Source organism: Erythrolamprus reginae, chromosome 1 (genome assembly GCF_031021105.1).
Source record: "Erythrolamprus reginae isolate rEryReg1 chromosome 1, rEryReg1.hap1, whole genome shotgun sequence".
NCBI classification, from domain to species: Eukaryota; Metazoa; Chordata; class Lepidosauria; order Squamata; family Dipsadidae; genus Erythrolamprus; species Erythrolamprus reginae.
In genome coordinates, this window is record NC_091950.1 from 325879573 (window position 1) to 325899566 (window position 19994).

At 40.4% G+C, this 19994-nt stretch overlaps 1 protein-coding gene across 2 annotated transcripts in view; it reads left to right on the forward strand.

The window, feature by feature from the left end:
• The window catches only part of SYNJ2 (synaptojanin 2), a 65249-nt gene that overhangs the window by 12187 nt on the left and 33068 nt on the right, over positions 1-19994 (forward strand). For both annotated transcript variants that reach the window (XM_070733759.1, XM_070733760.1), the window contains exons 2-7: positions 2108-2194; positions 7139-7409; positions 9302-9527; positions 13775-13858; positions 14444-14505; positions 16764-16860. In XM_070733759.1, coding sequence (XP_070589860.1) covers positions 2108-2194; positions 7139-7409; positions 9302-9527; positions 13775-13858; positions 14444-14505; positions 16764-16860 — 827 coding nt within the window. The remainder of the gene's footprint in view (positions 1-2107; positions 2195-7138; positions 7410-9301; positions 9528-13774; positions 13859-14443; positions 14506-16763; positions 16861-19994) is intronic.

A 19994-nucleotide genomic window follows, 5' to 3' on the forward strand; every position in this document is an offset into this window, starting at 1 on the left:
CTTTACTGAAGGCAAATCATGTCAGACAAATCTCATTAATTTTTTGGACTATGTCACAAAGGTGTTGGATGAAGGTGTTGCTGTGGATATTGCCTACCTGGACTTCAGCAAAGCCTTTGATACGGTTCCACATAAAGAGCTGATAGATAAATTAGTGAAGATTGGACTTAATCCCTGGATAGTTCAATGGATTTGCAGCTGGCTGAAGCGTAGACATCAGAGAGTTATTGTTAACGGCAAGTATTCTGAGCAGAGTCAGGTTACAAGCGGTGTGCCACAAGGGTCTGTTCTGGGTCCTATTCTTTTTAATATGTTTGTGAGTGACATAGGGGAAGTTTGGTAGGGAAGGTTTGCCTATTTGCCGATGACTCTAAAGTGTGCAATAGGGTTGATATTCCTGGAGGCGTCTGTAATATGGTAAATGATTTAGCTTTACTAGATAAATGGTCAAAGCAATGGAAACTGCAGTTTAATGTTTCCAAATGTAAAATAATGCACTTGGGGAAAAGGAATCCTCAATCTGAGTATTGTATTGACAGTTCTGTGTTAGCAAATACTACAGAAGAAAAGGATTTAGGGGTAGTGATTTCTGACAGTCTCAAAATGGGTGAACAGTGCAGTCAGGCGGTAGGGAAAGCAAGTAGGATGCTTGGCTGCATAGCTAGAGGTATAACAAGCAGGAAGAGGGAGATTATGATCCCGCTATATAGAATGCTGGTGAGACCACATTTGGAATACTGTGTTCAGTTCTGGAGACCTCACCTACAAAAAGATATTGACAGAATTGAACGGGTCCAAAGACGGGCTACAAGAATGGTGGAAGGTCTTAAGCATAAAACGTATCAGGAAAGACTTAATGAACTCAATCTGTATAGTCTGGAGGACAGAAGGAAAAGGGGGGACATGATCGAAACATTTAAATATATTGAAGGGTTAAATAAGGTCCAGGAGGGAAGTGTTTTTAAAAGGAAAGTGAACACAAGAACAAGGGGACACAATCTGAAGTTAGTTGGGGGAAAGATCAAAAGCAACATGAGAAAATATTATTTTACTGAAAGAGTAGTAGATCCTTGGAACAAACTTCCAGCAGACGTGGTAGATAAATCCACAGTAACTGAATTTAAACATTCCTGGGATAAACATATATCCATCCTAAAATAAAATACAAAAAATAGTATAAGGGCAGACTAGATGGACCATGAGGTCTTTTTCTGCCGTCAGACTTCTATGTTTCTATGTTTCTATATGGGTGTGGGCACTCACGCATGCGCGATGTCACCCGCCCACACTATTTTGACACCCGAGGAAAAAAAGGTTCGCCATCACTGTCCTAAGTGGTATATTTGATGAAGCTTATTCAGCAAATAGCTTGATCACAAAGTTATGGTTAATACATTTTGGCTGATATATTAAGGAAAGTTAATTGTGTGTTTTGCAACTTTTTGTTGTTCTTTTTATTACATTTTCTATATAATTTATAAGATGCTTAGAGCCTTTGGGGAATTAGATGGCATATAAGTATCAGTAGTAAATAAGTAATAACCACTTTGATGTAATAGTTAAAAAACCTACTTAGAAATCAGGAGACTATGATTTCTAGTCCATCTTTAGAGCCTGGGGCCAGTTGGCTGAATCTGGGACAGTTCATTCTCAGTGTTAGGGAGAAGACAATGGCAAACCACCTCTGAAAACGTTGCCAAGAAAAATGTAGAACTTGTCCAGGCAAGGAATCAAAATTGACTCACAGTTGCACAGGCAAGGCTGGCTATCCAGCCGGCCAATAAATAAATAACCAACCAACCAACCAGCCAATCATGGGCTTCATTTGGAAGAGGTTTTTGTTGTTTTACTCTATTATCAAACGTTGCATGCCACTCCTTGAAGTGCTGAAAGTTGAGCATGACTAGTTTTCCCCCAGTAATCTGAACTGGTATGTGCAGATCCAGAACCATCAGCAAAGCAAAGAGTGTTATCACTTGCCCAGTGTCACAGTCCAAGCATCCCTTCTATTCATTTGCACAGAAATTGTGCTTTTATTTAGTTGGCTTATTACATTGCTATTGAGTGGAGCAGGAATTGATGACTTTTACTGTGTTGATTTCCCCAGCACTTGAAGAAAAAGAAGAAATTAAAGGGCAATATGAAAAGCTTATGGATGCTTATGGATGCTTAGGCGAGCTGCAGTTAAAATCTGGTATGTAATCACTTAATATTGTGCAATGATCAGATTAAAAACTGTCGGTGATGCATTACTATTAATGAAAAGGTCAACGTTATTCTTCGTTAGGTTAAAGAGAAATGATTATAGGTGGTCCTTGACTTACAAACATTCATTTAGTGACCATTCACTTAGAATAGCAGTGAAAAAAGTTGACTTATGACTGTTTTTCACACTTACGACAGTTGCAGCCCCATGGACATGTGACCAAAATTTGCACTTAGCAACAAGCATGTATTTAAGACAGTTGCATTGTTCCGGGATCATGTGATACCTTTTGTGGTCTTCCCAGCCGACCTCTGACAAGCGAAGTTGGTGGGGGAATCCAGATTCGCTAAATGACCTCATGAATCCCTTAACAACTACAGTAGAGTCTCAGTTATTCGACATAAATGGGCTGATAGTCGGATAGCCGAAATGTCAGATAATCCAGACGCTATTGCACTGCTTCCGTCCTCGTCTCTCGCTCGCTTCCCTCCTCGTCTCTCTCTCTCTCTCTCTTGCTTGCCCGCTTCCATCCCTGTCTCTCTCTCTGTCTCTAGCTCGCTTCCCTCCTCGTGTCTCTCTCTCTCTCTCTCGCTTGCCCGCTTCCATCCCTATCTCTCTCTCTGTCTCTCACTCGCTTCCCTCCTCGTCTCTCTCTCTCTCTCTCTCGCTTGCCCGCTTCCATCCCTGTCTCTCTGTCTCTCGCTCGCTTCCCTCCTCGGCTCTCTCTCTCTCTCTTGCTTGCCCGCTTCCATCCCTGTCTCTCTCTCTGTCTCTAGCTCGCTTCCCTCCTCGTCTCTCTCTCTCTCTCTCGCTTGCCCGCTTCCATCCCTATCTCTCTCTCTGTCTCTAGCTCGCTTCCCTCCTCGTGTCTCTCTCTCTCTCTCTCGCTTGCCCGCTTCCATCCCTATCTCTCTCTCTGTCTCTAGCTCGCTTCCCTCCTCGTCTCTCTCTCTCTCTCTTGCTTGCCCGCTTCCATCCCTATCTCTCTCTCTGTCTCTAGCTCGCTTCCCTCCTCGTGTCTCTCTCTCTCTCTCTCGCTTGCCCGCTTCCATCCCTGTCTCTCTCTCTGTCTCTAGCTCGCTTCCCTCCTCGTCTCTCTAGCTCGCTTCTCTCCTCGTCTCTCTCTCTCTCTCTCTCTTGCCCGCTTCCATCCCTATCTCTCTCTCTGTCTCTAGCTCGCTTCCCTCCTCGTGTCTCTCTCTCTCTCTCTCGCTTGCCTGCTTCCATCCCTATCTCTCTCTCTGTCTCTCGCTCGCTTCCTTCCTCAGCTCTCTCTCTCTCTCTTGCTTGCCCGCTTCCATCCCTGTCTCTCTCTTTGTCTCTAGCTCGCTTCTCTCCTCGTCTCTCTCTCTCTCTCTCGCTTGCCTGCTTCCATCCCTATCGCTCTCTCTGTCTCTAGCTCGCTTCCCTCCTCGTGTCTCTCTCTCTCTCACTTGCCCGCTTCCATCCCTATCTCTCTCTCTGTCTCTAGCTCGCTTCCCTCCTCGTCTCTCTCTCTCTCTCTCTCTCTCGCTTGCCCGCTTCCATCCCTATCTCTCTCTCTGTCTCTAGCTCGCTTCCCTCCTCGTCTCTCTCTCTCTCTCTCTCTCTCGCTTGCCCGCTTCCATCCCTATCTCTCTCTCTGTCTCTAGCTCGCTTCCCTCCTCGTCTCTCTCTCTCTTGCTTGCCCGCTTCCATCCCTGTCTCTCTCTCTGTCTCTAGCTCGCTTCCCTCCTCGTCTCTCTCTCTCTCTCTCTCTCGCTTGCCTGCTTCCATCCCTATCTCTCTCTCTGTCTCTGGCTCGCTTCCCTCCTCGTGTCTCTCTCTCTCTCTCTCGCTTGCCCGCTTCCATCCCTGTCTCTCTCTCTGTCTCTAGCTCGCTTCCCTCCTCGTCTCTCTAGCTCGCTTCTCTCGTCTCTCTCTCTCTCTCTCTCTTGCCCGCTTCCATCCCTATCTCTCTCTCTGTCTCTAGCTCGCTTCCCTCCTCGTGTCTCTCTCTCTCTCGCTTGCCTGCTTCCATCCCTATCTCTCTCTCTGTCTCTCGCTCGCTTCCTTCCTCAGCTCTCTCTCTCTTGCTTGCCCGCTTCCATCCCTGTCTCTCTCTTTGTCTCTAGCTCGCTTCTCTCCTCGTCTCTCTCTCTCTCTCTCGCTTGCCTGCTTCCATCCCTATCGCTCTCTCTGTCTCTAGCTCGCTTCCCTCCTCGTGTCTCTCTCTCTCTCACTTGCCCGCTTCCATCCCTATCTCTCTCTCTGTCTCTAGCTCGCTTCCCTCCGCGTCTCTTTCTCTCTCTCTCTCGCTTGCCCGCTTCCATCCCTATCTCTCTCTCTGTCTCTAGCTCGCTTCCCTCCTCGTCTCTCTCTCTCTCTCTCGCTTGCCTGCTTCCATCCCTATCTCTCTCTCTGTCTCTAGCTCGCTTCCCTCCTCATGTCTCTCTCTCTCTCGCTCGCTTGCCCGCTTCCATCCCTATCTCTCTGTCTCTCGCTCGCTTCCCTCCTCGGCTCTCTCTCTCTCTCTTGCTTGCCCGCTTCCATCCCTGTCTCTCTCTCTGTCTCTAGCTCGCTTCCCTCCTCGTCTCTCTCTCTCTCGCTTGCCTGCTTCCATCCCTATCTCTCTCTCTGTCTCTAGCTCGCTTCCCTCCTCGTGTCTCTCTCTCTCTCTCTCTCGCTTGCCCGCTTCCATCCCTGTCTCTCTCTCTGTCTCTCGCTCGCTTCCCTCCTCGGCTCTCTCTCTCTCTCTTGCTTGCCCGCTTCCATCCCTGTCTCTCTCTCTGTCTCTAGCTCGCTTCCCTCCTCGTCTCTCTCTCTCTCTCTCTCTTGCCCGCTTCCATCCCTATCTCTCTCTCTGTCTCTAGCTCGCTTCCCTCCTCGTCTCTCTCTCTCTCTCTTGCTTGCCCGCTTCCATCCCTGTCTCTCTCTCTGTCTCTCGCTCGCTTCCCTCCTCGTCTCTCTCTCTCTCTCTTGCTTGCCCGCTTCCATCCCTATCTCTCTCTCTGTCTCTAGCTCGCTTCCCTCCTCGGCTTTCTCTCCCTCACTTGCTCACTTCCCTCCTCCCAGATTGCTTCCCCGTCGTGGCTGTCATGTTTGGGGGCGTGTCTGGGCGGGCACTGAAATGCCTACAGCCATTCCCCCAAGCAGCCACGACGTCGTATAATCCAGAGTGTTGGATATCCGAAGGACAGATAACTGAGACTCTACTGTACTCTTATTTGGTTGACAACTCTGGCAAAAAATGGTCATAAAATGGGGCAAAACTCACTTAACAACTGCCATGCTTAGCAATGGAAATTTGGGGGTTCAGTTGTGGTCCTTAGTCAAGGACTACCAGTACAATATGAAATGATTATTTCAGGTTTTTAAACATTCACCATACCATGTGTTGTAATATAAAATTGAAAATAAGATTTGTTTAACCAAAATTACTACAGCTTTTATTTTTGTATCCTACTGCTATAGTGGGAATAAATTGGAGGGAGATCACCACATTGATGGTCTCATTGTTGTAATATTAGCTATTCACTTCTAGATTTCTTCATGTATACTTTGTTTTGATAAGCATGTTTTGTTTCTGTTTGTGAGATGATAGAAAATAGATGATAACTCAGCAAGCAGTAAAGGAACCAGGAATTTTGACCAAGAATTATGAAACGCGCAGCTTTATAGTCACAGGTTCCATGCCTTGATAAAAAGCAAGCCATTCTCTCAGCATTTTAATGCAACGTTGAAGAAATCTGTATTTTTTCCCATTTTAGTCCACCACGTTTCTTTGAATAGCATAAGATAACATAAAATATGGCAATGCTCAAGAACCTCCCTTCTTAGCCAAAAGCCAGCTGCCAGAAGCATTCTTTTTATGTGGCAGGTTTTATTAATTATGGCACATAGTTAATGAAGAGTAAAATTCTCATTTCAGAAAGAAGCCATTGGCAGCCTCAAGAATAATGATGTAATGTCTGCTGTATTTGTGACTGTTTTAAGCAATATAAAGCATCTATCTGGCAACCCTGCATAACACATTCTTTATCCCGATTTTGTCCTCTTATAGGCATTCACTTAACTATTGCAGCAAAAAAATTGTAAAACTGGGTTACATGGTGACCTGCTTAACAACTGATATAAATTATTATTGTAATTTTGGCTCCTATTATGGTGATAAGTTGAGGACTACCGATAAACCTTATATAGGAAAGTGTGTGAAAGCACCCTTCTGCTGGTTACTGTTTGGACGTCATAATCATTTGGCAGGGGAAAACTTTCCGCTCTTTCTATTTTATAAAAGAGGTTTCAAGTTATGTTTCAGACAAAGGAATGTTTACCTGATTATATCTTTTCATTTCCTCTTGTACTTTGATCTTTGCAGCCTATTTTAATCTGCTTTTAAATCCCAGAAGGAAGAATGTGTGAAGGGAGGACTTGATTTATTTTCCACAATAGTATCCCTATCTTGGGGCTTCAGAATTATTCTCAGGGCATCAAATCAATTGAAAAATATGACTGCTAAATATTGATATTTTCAGTCAGAGTGACCTTGTTGGAAAATGGTTCCATTAGAGAGGCTTGCAGAAAATTGTTTTCTCTTCTGGATTTTCTTTTGTTCTCCAAAATCCTGATTTTATTTTGGCTTCAATGGCTGTCTCGAAAAGATTTTTTAAGTTACATATTATTCTGATACTATCATGAGATTTTCAATCCTCCTAGAAATGTCGAGCTTTTAGAATAGACAGAATCTACTTTGTCTATGCTTACAGATAAATGTTCTATTTACAAAGATTTATAAATTTAAGTATGCCTTTGTATAATTCTCTCATACCCACAGAAACTTCCAGACAGATATCTTATATCTTCTGTTTTTCTGATAAATGTAATGAAATAATGTAATATAGGCTGCCTTTGCAGATAAAATCTAGAGCAGCACAAGCAGTTATATAGATATATAAATATACTATCATTTTGCAGGCAACTCCACTCTGCATTTCCTGGTTCTTGTGACGGGCTGTACATCAATAGGAAAAATTCTTGATACTGAAGTTTATAAGATCACAGCAACTGAATTTTGTGCTCTCCAAGATGAAACTAAGGAAGAAGATCGTGTTTCTGCCTTGAAGAAACTTCTAAATTCTGGGGTCTTCTATTTTTCTTGGCCAAATTCAGGATCAAACTTTGATCTCACTATCCGAGCCCAGAAGAAAGATGATGATAGCTATCAAACTGGAAATTCATTTTTCTGGTTAGTACCAAACTTGTGAGCTTTGCTCAAGCCTTGATTTAAGATGTTTGGATGGATCTCTTTGGGTTGCTTCTTTGACATGCATCAGGGTGATACTGTATGTTGTCCCATCAGATAACTGTTGTTTGTATATAATGTTCTTTTTAATAGTGAAGCAGCCCAGAGTTGTTAAGCAAGATGACTCTTTACTTTGGTCCTACCAGGATCTTCTTAGATCCTTACAGTCTTCGGAGAGGGGTGGCATACAAATCTAATAAATAATAATAATAATAATAATAATAATAATAATAATTATTATTATTGTTATTAATTAGATTTGTAGTAGTAATAATAATAATAATTATTATTATTATTATTACTACTACTACTACTATTATTATTACTATTATTATTATTACAACTTCACATATTAAGTAACAGGTTTAAATAGATTTTGAACATGCTCAATAGAGACAGTTTTCCTTGACTTGGTTATCACAAGTATGTTGCATCCCAAGCTAAGTCTCATTGATTTCAGTTGACATATGTGGTTATATTGTCTCTACTGACCACATTAAGAGAAAACAGTAGGACTCATTAGGACAGAGGTGGGTGGAATCTCCTTTCTAAGAATGCTTTGCCTTTCTTCCTATACAAAACTAATGAATATATTAATTCTGTTGAATGATCAATAGTTTTCAATTAAAAGATAAAAATATATACTGCAAAGAAAAAATAAAGGGAACACTCAAATAACACATCCTAGATCTCAATGAAAGAAATATTCTCATTGAATACTTTGTTCTGTACAAAGTTGAATGTGCACAACAGCATGTGAAATTGATTGTCAATCAGTGGTGCATCCTAAGTGGACAATTTGATTTCACAGAAGTTTGATTTACTTGAAATTATATTGTGTTGTTTAAGTGTTTCCCTTAATTTTTTTGAGCAGCGTATATTCATACAGAAGCAATATACAGACAAGCATATATGCATGACTGTTAAATCCATTGCATTTATTTCACCATACTTTTTGCTTTAAATAGTGGTGTGAACAATTATAGAATAAATACATTAATATAGTAATTGTGCTAAACTGAATACATACCTGTAGTTAAATATTGATCAGAAGCGCCCAAAAACTTGTGTTAGATTTCCCACCGTTTGTGTTGAAGGAACACTAAGTAGGTTCTAAATTCAGCTTTATGGGTCATGTTACACAGATTTACAGTGTGGGTAGTTTTTGTGGTATTCCTGAGATAATATGATGTAGTTTAATGGAGCTGCTATGGCCTAGAGCTGGAGGTCTTGCCTTACAATAATCAGAAGGTTGTGAGTTCGATCCTAGGTAGAAGCAAATATAGGGTATGCTTGGGCAGGGAGTTGGACTAGATGACCTGCAAAGTCTCTTCCAAATCTGTTAATCTGTTAAAAAAATGGTTCTAACTTAATAGTGGTGAGAACCAGGTTCCGGTCCCCTCTCAGCCTTGGAAATTCTCTCTTTCATACCTCAGCTTACCTGAAAAAGTTAGATTTCTCAGATTTTAGAAAGAATAGCTATAGCTTCTGGGTGGTTCGGTATACGATGACTAATAATAAATTATTCTCTGATTTTGTTGCAGAAAAACAGTGAATAAAAAAACACTTGTAAAAGTTCAGCTCATAACCAACACATGCAGTTAAACTTCCTTCTTTTTGTGACTTTCTAGCTATCACTGATAACCTGCAGTGTTGGGGTTTTTTTTGGCCTGGTTAGGAAATCACTTGTTACTTTATGTACTGGGACTTGAAAATATTGTAAACTGCACAGGGAAAAACATATTATAACTAAACTTTGCTAAAGAGAGAGATGCAGATTTGGACAGAGACAGTGTGTTGGACATACATGATCTTTCTTTCTGTCTTGCTTACAGGAACCAGCTGTTGCATGTCCCTTTTAAACACTATCAGGTGAACTGTTCAGATTGGCTACTAAAAGTGATTTGTGGTGTGGTGGATATTCGTACTCTTTATGCCTTTCACAAGAAGGCAAAAGCCTGCCTCATCTCCCGGATTAGTTGCGAGCGAGCTGGTGCCCGGTTTCACATACGAGGAGTCAATGATGATGGTCATGTTTCTAACTTCGTTGAGACAGAGCAGGTAAGTGGCAGGAGAAGATCCATGTCACTAAATAATTAAGGGTGAAATGAAGTCTTTTCTAAAGTAACAAGGGACAGAACAGAAGCATGGGTTCTTCAGAAATTTTCTGACTTTTTGCTCCTTCTAATACACAGACCCAGCCAAAACTATTGGTATCGCTCCATTTCCCTCTGAGAATCTCCTTTGTAGGCATTGGGTGAAACTTCTTCAGTTATATGTTACTTGGCTACCTAAGCAATCACAGATAGTAGAAATAGCTTAGACCAGTGATGGCGAAGCTTTTTTTCCTTGGATGCCGGAAGAGCGTGTGTGCACGCTATCGTGCATGAATGCCCACACCCATAATTCAGTACCCGGGGAGGGTGAAAGCAGCTTCCCCCGCCCCCCCGGAGGCCCTTTGGAGGCCAGAAATGACCTCTTTCCCAACTTCTGGTGGGCCCAGTAGGCTTGTATTTCACCCTCCCTAGGCTCCAAGGGCTTCCCTGGAACCGGGGGAGGGTAAAAATGCCCTCCCCAATGCCCTGGAGACTCTCTGGAAGCCAAAAAACGCCCTCCCAGAGCCTCTGTGAGAGACAAAGATTAGCTGGCTGGCATACACATGCATGTTGGAGCTGAGCTAGGGCAATGGCTCACATGCCAGCAGATATGCCTCCATGTGCCACCCATACCATAGGTTTGCCATCACTGGCTTAGACTATATTGGGCTTTGGACAAATGGTATCTATGACTTGTTCTAGGAGTTCTAGCCACTCTGATGACACTGTGATCATATTAGTGCAAATTTGAATATACTCTATCAGCTTCACACAAGCAAAGTCAATGGAAAAGTTGTCTGAAGTCATTATCATGTGACTGGGTGGTCTGGGTAATGACAGCCACCGAGACTGCCAGAATTGCTGTTGCCAAGTGATGTTGTCATGCGGCATTATGTTTTACAACCACATTGTTTAGAAATGATTGCTATCTTAGCTTGAGGATTAACTGTATCCTTAGTAATAGATTTGAGATGATACAAGCCATTGAGAATCACCTACTTAACGTTAGCACCTTCCACTTCTTTATAATATATCTACGAAAATCTACGAATATATATATATATATGAGGGTCTTGGTATATTCGGGGTTCTTCCCGTGTAGGATTTGGAAATTTCTGGCGACGTTTCGACGAGGTCCCACTCGTCATCTTCAGACATGTGTTCGCCCTAGAACAAGGACAGAAACACCAGCCTGAAGATGACGAGTGGGACCTCGTCGAAACGTCGCCAGAAATTTCCAAATCCTACACAGGAAGAAACCCGAATATACCAAGACCATCATATATATATATTACACGGGGCAAAACCCGAACTCAGAACAATCTACATACATATACCCGTGAAAATCTACGAAAACACACACACACACACACATAAAGAAAATCATTTTGCTTCGTTAGTAGAGCAGTAGATAATTAGCAATGAACCTGACTGCTGCTAATACAGTGGAAAAAAATAGTTCATTGTGTCATATTGGCTCTGCTCATTCATAAATTAATTATACCCCAGGATTCTAGAAATCCTGACCCCTTTACGCTGCATGGTTTCCTCTGGTTTAAAGAAGAAAATAAACAATTAGCTGTATCTCCTGGAAGCTCTTCTATGAATAAATGATCTTCCTTTGTTTCCCACTGAGCTACTCCTTTGGCATTTCAGTTTTGCTGTGACTCCTCCCTCTCCACCCTCTCTCTCTCTCCACCCCCCTTCTCTGACTCACTGCATTAGCAAAAAAACAACAACCCCCAAACAATGTGAAGTTTCTTTGCTTTCTAAACTGAAGTCAGTTGTTGATCTTTTAGCTCCTTCCCTACAAAAACAGAATTCAAAGAAGTGGTGCTACCAGAACAAAGCAGCATGCAGGAATTTTGCAGTAGGAATTAAATTAAAAGTTGCATCCCACACATCTTAATTCCTCATTCAAAATGGCCTTGATATAGCAGTATTAGCACCGGGAATCATCTGAGATAGTTGTATAAAAATACTGGTAATCATTTTCTTCAAATCAGTGTAATTTGTTTGGCAATCATATGGAAATACAGTGGTACCTCTACTTAAGAACATCTCTACTTAAGAACTTTTCTAGAGAAGAACCGGGTGTTCAAGATTTTTTTGCATCTTCTTAAGAATCATTTTCTACTTAAGAACCTGACAGCAGCACGAAGGTCCGGCCAGTTTCCTGCCATTCCCCCTTTAATCCTGGCCATCTCGGGCTTTTCTGGGCTGCCAGAGGAGCCTTTCGGTGGCGCTTAAGGAGGCTTTGGCAGTCCGGAGTGAACAAAGCATTTCCCTTTCTCTGGGCGCTTGGAGAGGGAATAAACCTCTGCCAGCGCCCAGATAAAAGAAACACTCCTTTCGCTCTGGGCAGCGACTGTCCACCTCCTCTTCTCCCTCCTCCTTTCCCCACCCAAATTCTGAGCTTTTATTTCTTCCCTAATGGGTTTGCACACATTATTTCCTTTTACATTGATTCCTAAGGGAAAAATTGCTTCTACTTACAAATTTTTCTACTTAAGAACCTGGTCACGGAACGAATTAAGTTTTTAAGTAGAGGTACCACTGTAACTTGATATTGCCTTCTTCTGGGAATTTGCTGTATCTAAACTACAGCCCTGAGGTTCTTGATGATTGCCATCCAGCCACTAACCATTTCTGGTCCTACTTAGCTTTAAGTGATCAGCTGATACAGGCTAGGAACTATAACCGTGATGGTGAATCTATGGTACACATGCCACAGGTGACATGCGGAGCCATATCTGCTGCCACATGAGCCATTGCCCTACCTCAGCTGCAGCATGTATGTGTGTGCCGGCCAGCTGATTTTTAGCTCACGCAAAAGGCCCCTAGAGTCAGGAATGACTAGAACATATGTGCAAGGGGAACCTTTACCTTTTATACATTCATCAGAAGCCAAATATAAACAATGACACATTGACAATGTGATATACCTATAAGCTGCTTCACATTTTTCTAGTCTATAATTTATAAACAAAATAAAATTTTGTATGAAGTGGGTGCATATTGTTATTGCATAAGTAGAACCGAAGCTGTGAAAATGTTGCATTGGTTAGACCCAAATATGTTTTTAAATATATTTTTAAATAATACATTTTTAATTCTCAGCATTTTAAGCTGCTTATAGTAGCGTTATATTAATTTTACTTTTATTGTTATTTTGTGAATTTAAAAATACCTTTTAATCCAAATAAATTGACCTCTAGTCAATGTTTAAAACAATTTAATACAGGCATTCTTCTCTTACTGACAGTAATTAAAATCAGGAACTCCGTCACTAAGTGATGCAGGCATGACAGCCCATGACCACTCTGACTTAAGAACATAAGAACATAAGAAGAGCCATGCTGAATCAGGCCAAAGCCCATCGAGTCCAGCATTCTGTGTCACACAGTGGACCACCAATTGTACATGGGGATATTGAGCAGAAGGAGAAGGCAAAACCCTCCCTTTCTCTTGACCCCCAACAAATGGTACTCAAGGGAATCCTGCCTGCCTCAAGCAACATTGAGGCAGCACATGGACATCCATTTCAATAACCACCGATACACTTGACATCCATGAATCTGTCTAATCCTGCCTTGAGGCTATCAAGGCTGACAGCTGTCATGACCTCTTCTGGAAGTGAATTCCATAAACCAACAACCCTCTGGGTGAAGAAATATTTCCTTTTATTTGTCCTCACTTAGGACAGCAGTTTTCCTGTTGCTGCTGTTAGGCGAATCATCCACAGTTACAATGTCCTACCATCATACAGTGGGGGGGGAAAGTATTTAGTTAGACACCCATGGGTATTGGTAGTTGAGGTCTACCTATGATGTCAATTACAGTCCTCTCTCATCTTTTTAAGTGGGAGGACTTGCACAATTGGTGTCTGACTAAATACTTCCCCCCCCCCACTGTATGATCGTTATATGTCTCTTCCTTCCAATTTCTCTATTAATTTTATTGGAAGATAGTATTGAAGTTTGCAAACAGAGATCACATGACAATGGGATACTGTCAAGCTGTCAAGCACCCAAATCACAATCACAAGATCCTAGGGATTTGTGACAGCCATAACTACAAAAATGACTTACACTAATCAAATTCAGTGCCTAGGTAATTTCAAAGGTTGCTGAACCAGCAGATGTTAAATGAGCACTACTTGTAATTAATTGCATTAATCTAAATATATGCTATTTGCAAAAATCTTTTCAGACTATCTATTTGGACATGGATGTTTCTTCCTTTGTTCAGATCAGAGGTTCAGTTCCATTATTCTGGGAGCAACCTGGATTGCAGGTAATAAACATAAATCATGAATATCTAAAGCAAAGTTTACTGCTATACTGAAAGTCTCCTTTACATTTGGCATGTTAACATGCTTGGCCTTAAACTCTAAACAGGACAAGAGTTTCCATCTTTTTTGGAGGGATTGTAGCAGTGTCTTTCATGCAAAATGGATTTGTACACATGCATATTTGAGTTTGGATTGATTCAGGAATACAGAAATGGAGAGTACGTTAGTTACCTTTATAAGTGGTTATATTGTAAATGGGATCATATGCATTTATACTTTTGTTTATTAATTTAGTATAATAAAAATTTTAAATTATATTAGCGAAGCAAGCAATTTTAATCTTACAAAGAAATTGAAAAATATTGGAAAAACGTTTTGGGGCAGATTAATTAATTGTGCATCATTATTTTTTGTCATGCCCATTTTCTAATAACATCTGCCTTCTATGTTCTGAGCATCATTTGTGGATGCCAAGGTGGTTGCTATGCTATAATAAAGAAACACTTTTCTCTGAATGAAGAAGGGAGACATCTAGTGATGCATGTTAAAAGAATCACTTCCTCTTCTTTTTATTGTTATCTTCTTAGGTTGGTTCCCATCATCTGAAGCTTACCAGAGGCCTGGAAGCAAATGCTCCTGCTTTTGATAAGTAAGCTTAATAATTGCAATATTGCTGATAACATGCATGTCTAAAACTTGATATTGCAGCTTTTATTGTTGGATGTTCCAGAATTTTTGTGTGGAACCATGTCTATTGGTTTTCAAATCCATTTTGCTCTTTTGCATGAATATTCCCATTTGTTGTTTAGGACTACATCTGAAAAGGAAGACATGTTGAAGGATAGGTGTATATTTTTGAGTAAAGCTGTCTGTGTTCTAGGTGCCTACAAATGCCTGGATATCTTTGGGCATTTGTTCTTTCTTAGCCAAATCTACCTCATTAAGTGTTTGTTGTGGGAGAAAATAAGAGGAAAGAGCACTATGCATGTTCCATTGGACTCTTGATTGGCATTTGGGGTATAAAACAAATAAACAAAATATGATAATCATATGGTACTATGATTATTTTTTTTAAAACAACCTTTTTAAAATAATGTAGCTGCAAATTAACAGGGTGGCATTCTGTTATCAATAACAGATGGGAAGGAGTAACCTTTGTTTAGGAGAATGTCATGTTGTTGACAATATTTTTCAATTCACAAGAGAGATACTGCATTGTAGGGGTGGAGAATTTGTCCAGAGAGTATACAGTAGAAATATCAGTTCCTCTCTATAGGTTTTCCATCAGTTAGAGTATTTGAGTAGAAGTACAGTGGTACCTCTACCTAAGAATGCCTCTACTTACGAACTTTTCTAGATAAGAACTGGGTGTTCAAATTTTTTTGCCTCTTAAGAACCATTTTCGATTTACAAACTTGAGCCTCCAAAACTGTAACCGGAAAAGGCAGGGAGAAGCCTCCATGGGGCCTCTCTAGGAATCTCCTGGGAGGAAACAGCCAGAAAAGGCAGGTAGAAGCGTTTGTGGGGCCTCTCTAGGAATCTCCTGAGAGAACACAGGGCCAGGAAAGGCGGGGAGAAGCTTCCGTGGGGCCTCTCTAGGAATCTCTTGGGAGAAAACAGGGCCTCCATCCTTCCTGTGGTTTCCCCAACCGCATGCATTATTTGATTTTACATTGATTCCTGTGGAAAAAATGGCTTCTTTTTACAAACTTTTCTATTTAAGAACCTGGTCATGGAAGGAATTAATTTCATAAGTAGTGGTACCATTGTACCTAGTAAGGGATGCTAATAATCCCTAGAACTGTAGTTTGATGAGACTTCAACACTAATGAGTTGTTTCAATATTGAACTACTCAGGACTGTACAACCAAGAAAATTTTATGATGGTTCTAACGTGTGCAGCCAAATCTTAGGACAGGATATATTCTGAATGGATTTATTTTATCTAGGTGGAGGATAATCTGAAATGGGAGTTGGCATCTCATTGCGGTTGTCAAATGATTTTCTTTTGAAGTTTAGGAGTAACAACAGCTTTTTTACACTACAAGTGCGATGATGGGGAATTTTTGAAAACAATCCATCCTATTCTGATGGATTATGAAGAGTTGTATGATTTTCCAGGAGATGACTGGCACTCTTATGGAACTCCAACGAAGTCACTGTATGGTCTTGTATGATTAAACGCCCTCACTCTTTTAGCAGTCCTTAATTGCTTGAGGAGAAAGCAATTTAAAAAGTGAGGTGACAGCTGCAAAGCCTGCAGGAGGAAACCCCCTGCAGACTCTGATGGAGAACAGGTTGAACCTAGTCTGTGAAGTGTTAACAGTAGCAAAGAACATAATTGTTTTCTAAAATTATTGAATCAGATTAATTTCATTCAGCACTATTACTGTACTGATTCTTGAGCAATTTGCAATTAACATTTCATGCAATATTTGAAATAATCTTGGCTACTGAAGTCAAGGAAAGAATCAATTTTCTAGTAGAATTGGAAAAATAAAATAAAATTGTAATTTTATGGCTGAAAGAAGCATCTTAATACTTAAGATATTCTTAAGGTACCTTGATTTGCCCCTGGAAACAAGTAATGCTCTGAATCTATTATAATAAACCATTTGTTTACCCATACAATTTCAATTATTTATGCTCCTAAGCAATCCATGTAAATTATAAAATGGTTGTGTATAAGAAATAATGGTTGATTATTAAGATATGGAACATTTATGTATTTGGAGTAAGAAACGTAAACTGTAGTAAGGAATCAAGTTCTTAAGTCACTATTCTGGGAAAAAACACCCTATGTGGTTAGAAGACCCATAATTGACATTGGTCATTTGGATTTAAAGAAGAATTCTAGATAGCTTCTATTATTTATGAAATTAAAGAGACCTATTCCTGCTTTTACAGGCATATGATGCTTCTGAAGGAACAATATGGCAAACAAGTGATCGTTAATTTGCTGAGAAGCAAAGGGGGCGAAGAGGTTCTCAGTAGGGCTTTCAAGGTAAGATCAAAGCCTTTTTGCTAATTTTGTCTTGGCTCAGAGTTTTATTTCCTAAAATAAGAAATATCTAAGAAATATCTTCATATTGGGTAGTCAGCATTCAGCCTAGAAAAATCAGAGATAATAATTTTCTTTTTATAAATTGTTCTGATTTCAGGCTCATGCAGATAATAATTGGAATAAATGATTGCTCAATGCATCTCATAGTAAAACACAACTTCTTTATTTCTCTTTGTTCTCTTCTGAAATACACCAACTTTGCATGCAGTGTTTTTCTTTCCTCATCTCTATCCTTAGCAATTAAGTAGATTGCCTTGGTAGTAACATAAAAGCATTCCACAAGTCATTCTAAAATTTATGGGCTAATTAGGGCTATCCAGAAGTCATAAAAGCAGGCAAATAAATCACACAATGATTAGCTTATGCTCCGGAGCTTGTCGTGGATGCCCCCATCTTGGAACGACAAGATTGATGAAATCAGCTTCTCTTCCGTTTCACACCCAGAAGTGAGGTAATTAATTAATTAATTAGTTCCTCACTCTAATATCTCCTCCCTCTTTCTTCTAAGCATCTGTGAAAATGTTTAAAACTAGCATCTCTCCATTTCTTATCTTCCCAATTTGATTTATCTGAACTCATGTGTATATCATTAGCTCTGTGGTCTTCACTAACCATGCCCTCTGTGGCTAAATCTGGGAAATTTAATCTCTAAATCACCCTCCTCCTCCTCTGAGTCTGAACATTCTTCAAGCTGCAAGGGAGTCTGCGGAGAGGGGCAGCATACAAATCTAATAAATTATTATTAAATCTAATAAATTATTATACACAACATGTTTTGAGTATCCCCAAATTGGTAAAATGCTTTTTTTTTGACAGCTTACTGAAAAGATTTAGGTGAAAAGTAATTGTGACTATGACTGAACCATTTATCTGAAGTTGATCACTGTTTCTTAAAGAAATAATCCCACTGAAAAAAATGAATGACATGCTATATCCATGGATTTTCTTTTCTTAGGGAAAAAACCCCAGCAATATGCTGTTGCTTTCAGTAAGGCTTATCAGAGAAAAAAGAAATGTAAGGTGTACAAATGTACTGGAGTTCAGCTCTGTAAAGGATATCATATTTTGTAAAATTTCCTATATGCTGACAAGGAACATAATGGGTTGTGAGGAGTGGCATGTTGATAAATGTTTAGCAACCGTCTCGTCTCTGCCACTTTCCATGCACTGTGCATCAAGTCTTATGTCTCAATTCTGTTTGCTTAAGCTGGTACAACCTGGCTCTGGCATAACAGTAGTTGTAAGTGGTTCCTTCACTTACTGTTCCTGGAGGTGTCTGTAATATGGCAAATGACTTAGCTTTACTAGATAAGTGGTCAAAGCAATGGAAATTGCAGTTTAATGTTTCCAAATGTAAAATAACGCACTTGGGGAAAAGGAATCCTCAATTTGAATATTGTATTGGCAGTTTTGTGTTAGTAAAAGAAGGAAGAAGAGAAGGATTTAGGGGTAGTGATTTCTGACAGTCTCAAAATGGGTGTAGTCAGGCGATAAAGAAAGCAAGTAGAATGCTTGGCTGCATAGCTAGAGATATAACAGGCAAGAAGAAAGAGATTGTGATCCCGCTGTATAGAGCGCTGGTGAGACCACATATGGAATACTGTGTTCAGTTCTGGAGACCTCACCTACAAAAAGATATTGATAAAATTGAACGGGTCCAAAGACGGGCTACAAGAATGGTGGAAGGTCTTAAGCATAAAACTTATCAGGCAACTTAATGAACTCAATCTTTATAGTCTGGAGGACAGAAGAAAAAGGGGGGACATGATCGAGACATTTAAATATGTTAAAGGGTTAAATAAGGTTCAGGAGGGAAATGTTTTTAATAGGAAAATGAACACAAGAACAAGGAGGCACAATCTGAGGTTAGTTGGGGGAAAGATCAGAAGCAATGTAAGAAAATATTATTTTACTGAAAGAGTAGTAGGTGCTTGGAACAAACTTCCAGCAGACGTGGTTGTCCCAGTAACTGAATTTAAACATGCCTGGGATAAAACATATATCCATCCTAAGATAAAATACAGGAAATAGTATAAGGGCAGACTAGATGGACTATGAAGTCTTTTTCTGCTGTCAATCTTCTATGTTTCTATGACCCTGCATTTGGGTTGTCCCTGGTCATCCCCTACAAATATCTACAGGCAGTTTGGGGAAAGGGGTTGTTCATGCAGCCGTGCTTTCAGCTAAGATGGGCTCCTTCACTCCAGCCCCTAATGGGGAGAAGAAAGAAGGTGCCAATTGGGCTTCCCCTAGGCCAGTGCTTGTGAATTATTTTCTGTTATGCCTCTCCTTAGGAAGAAGTAAACATTTCACGCCCCCTCCAACCCTCCGATTTGGGGCCCAATGGAATTTTAGTGTTAATATTTATTATTTTACTTATTATAAGCTGCAAGCATAGTATTGGCTGGGGACAGCTGCTCTATCCACTTACCTGGGATTAAGTCACACTGAATTTAGCAGAGCCTGTTTTAGGTTAGACAGGCATAGACTACCATTAAAATTACCATTTTTCTGGGCTGGAAACAGCATAGCATTTGGCTACATCCACATTCTTCCTTTCTTAAAACCTCTTTTTATTTATAGAATCTAGAGGCCTTTTGGGAAACCTCAGCAGTGTAAGTAGCATGCTGATTTCCCATTTATTCTCTTATTAACATTTTTAAATGGTCTTTTAAAAACAAAGTTGGAGGGGAACAGAAGATCTGGAGAGTACCAAGGGAAGTATCTTTCTCTCCACTGCTTTTCTCACTAGCATCGTTTAGAGGCAATCATTGTGATCCATGGGTGAAGTTAATAGTTAATAAAACTGCAGAAGTGGCTAACATGCTTGGAACAATGACTCATGCTGGGCTGGTAGAGCTGCTGTCATTCCCAAGTAAACTATGAAGTACTGAGGACTGTAAACAATCAAAGATATGTAGGCAGTTAGCAAAGGAACAAATCCAGTGGCAAACACAAGCTGCTACTGCTGCTACTCGCCTCTACACCTCTTAGAAGCAGCCTTTACAACATGCACAGTGATTTTCTCTTGAATTTACTTTGGATCTTAGCCATTGGAAGTTTGCAATGAGCTT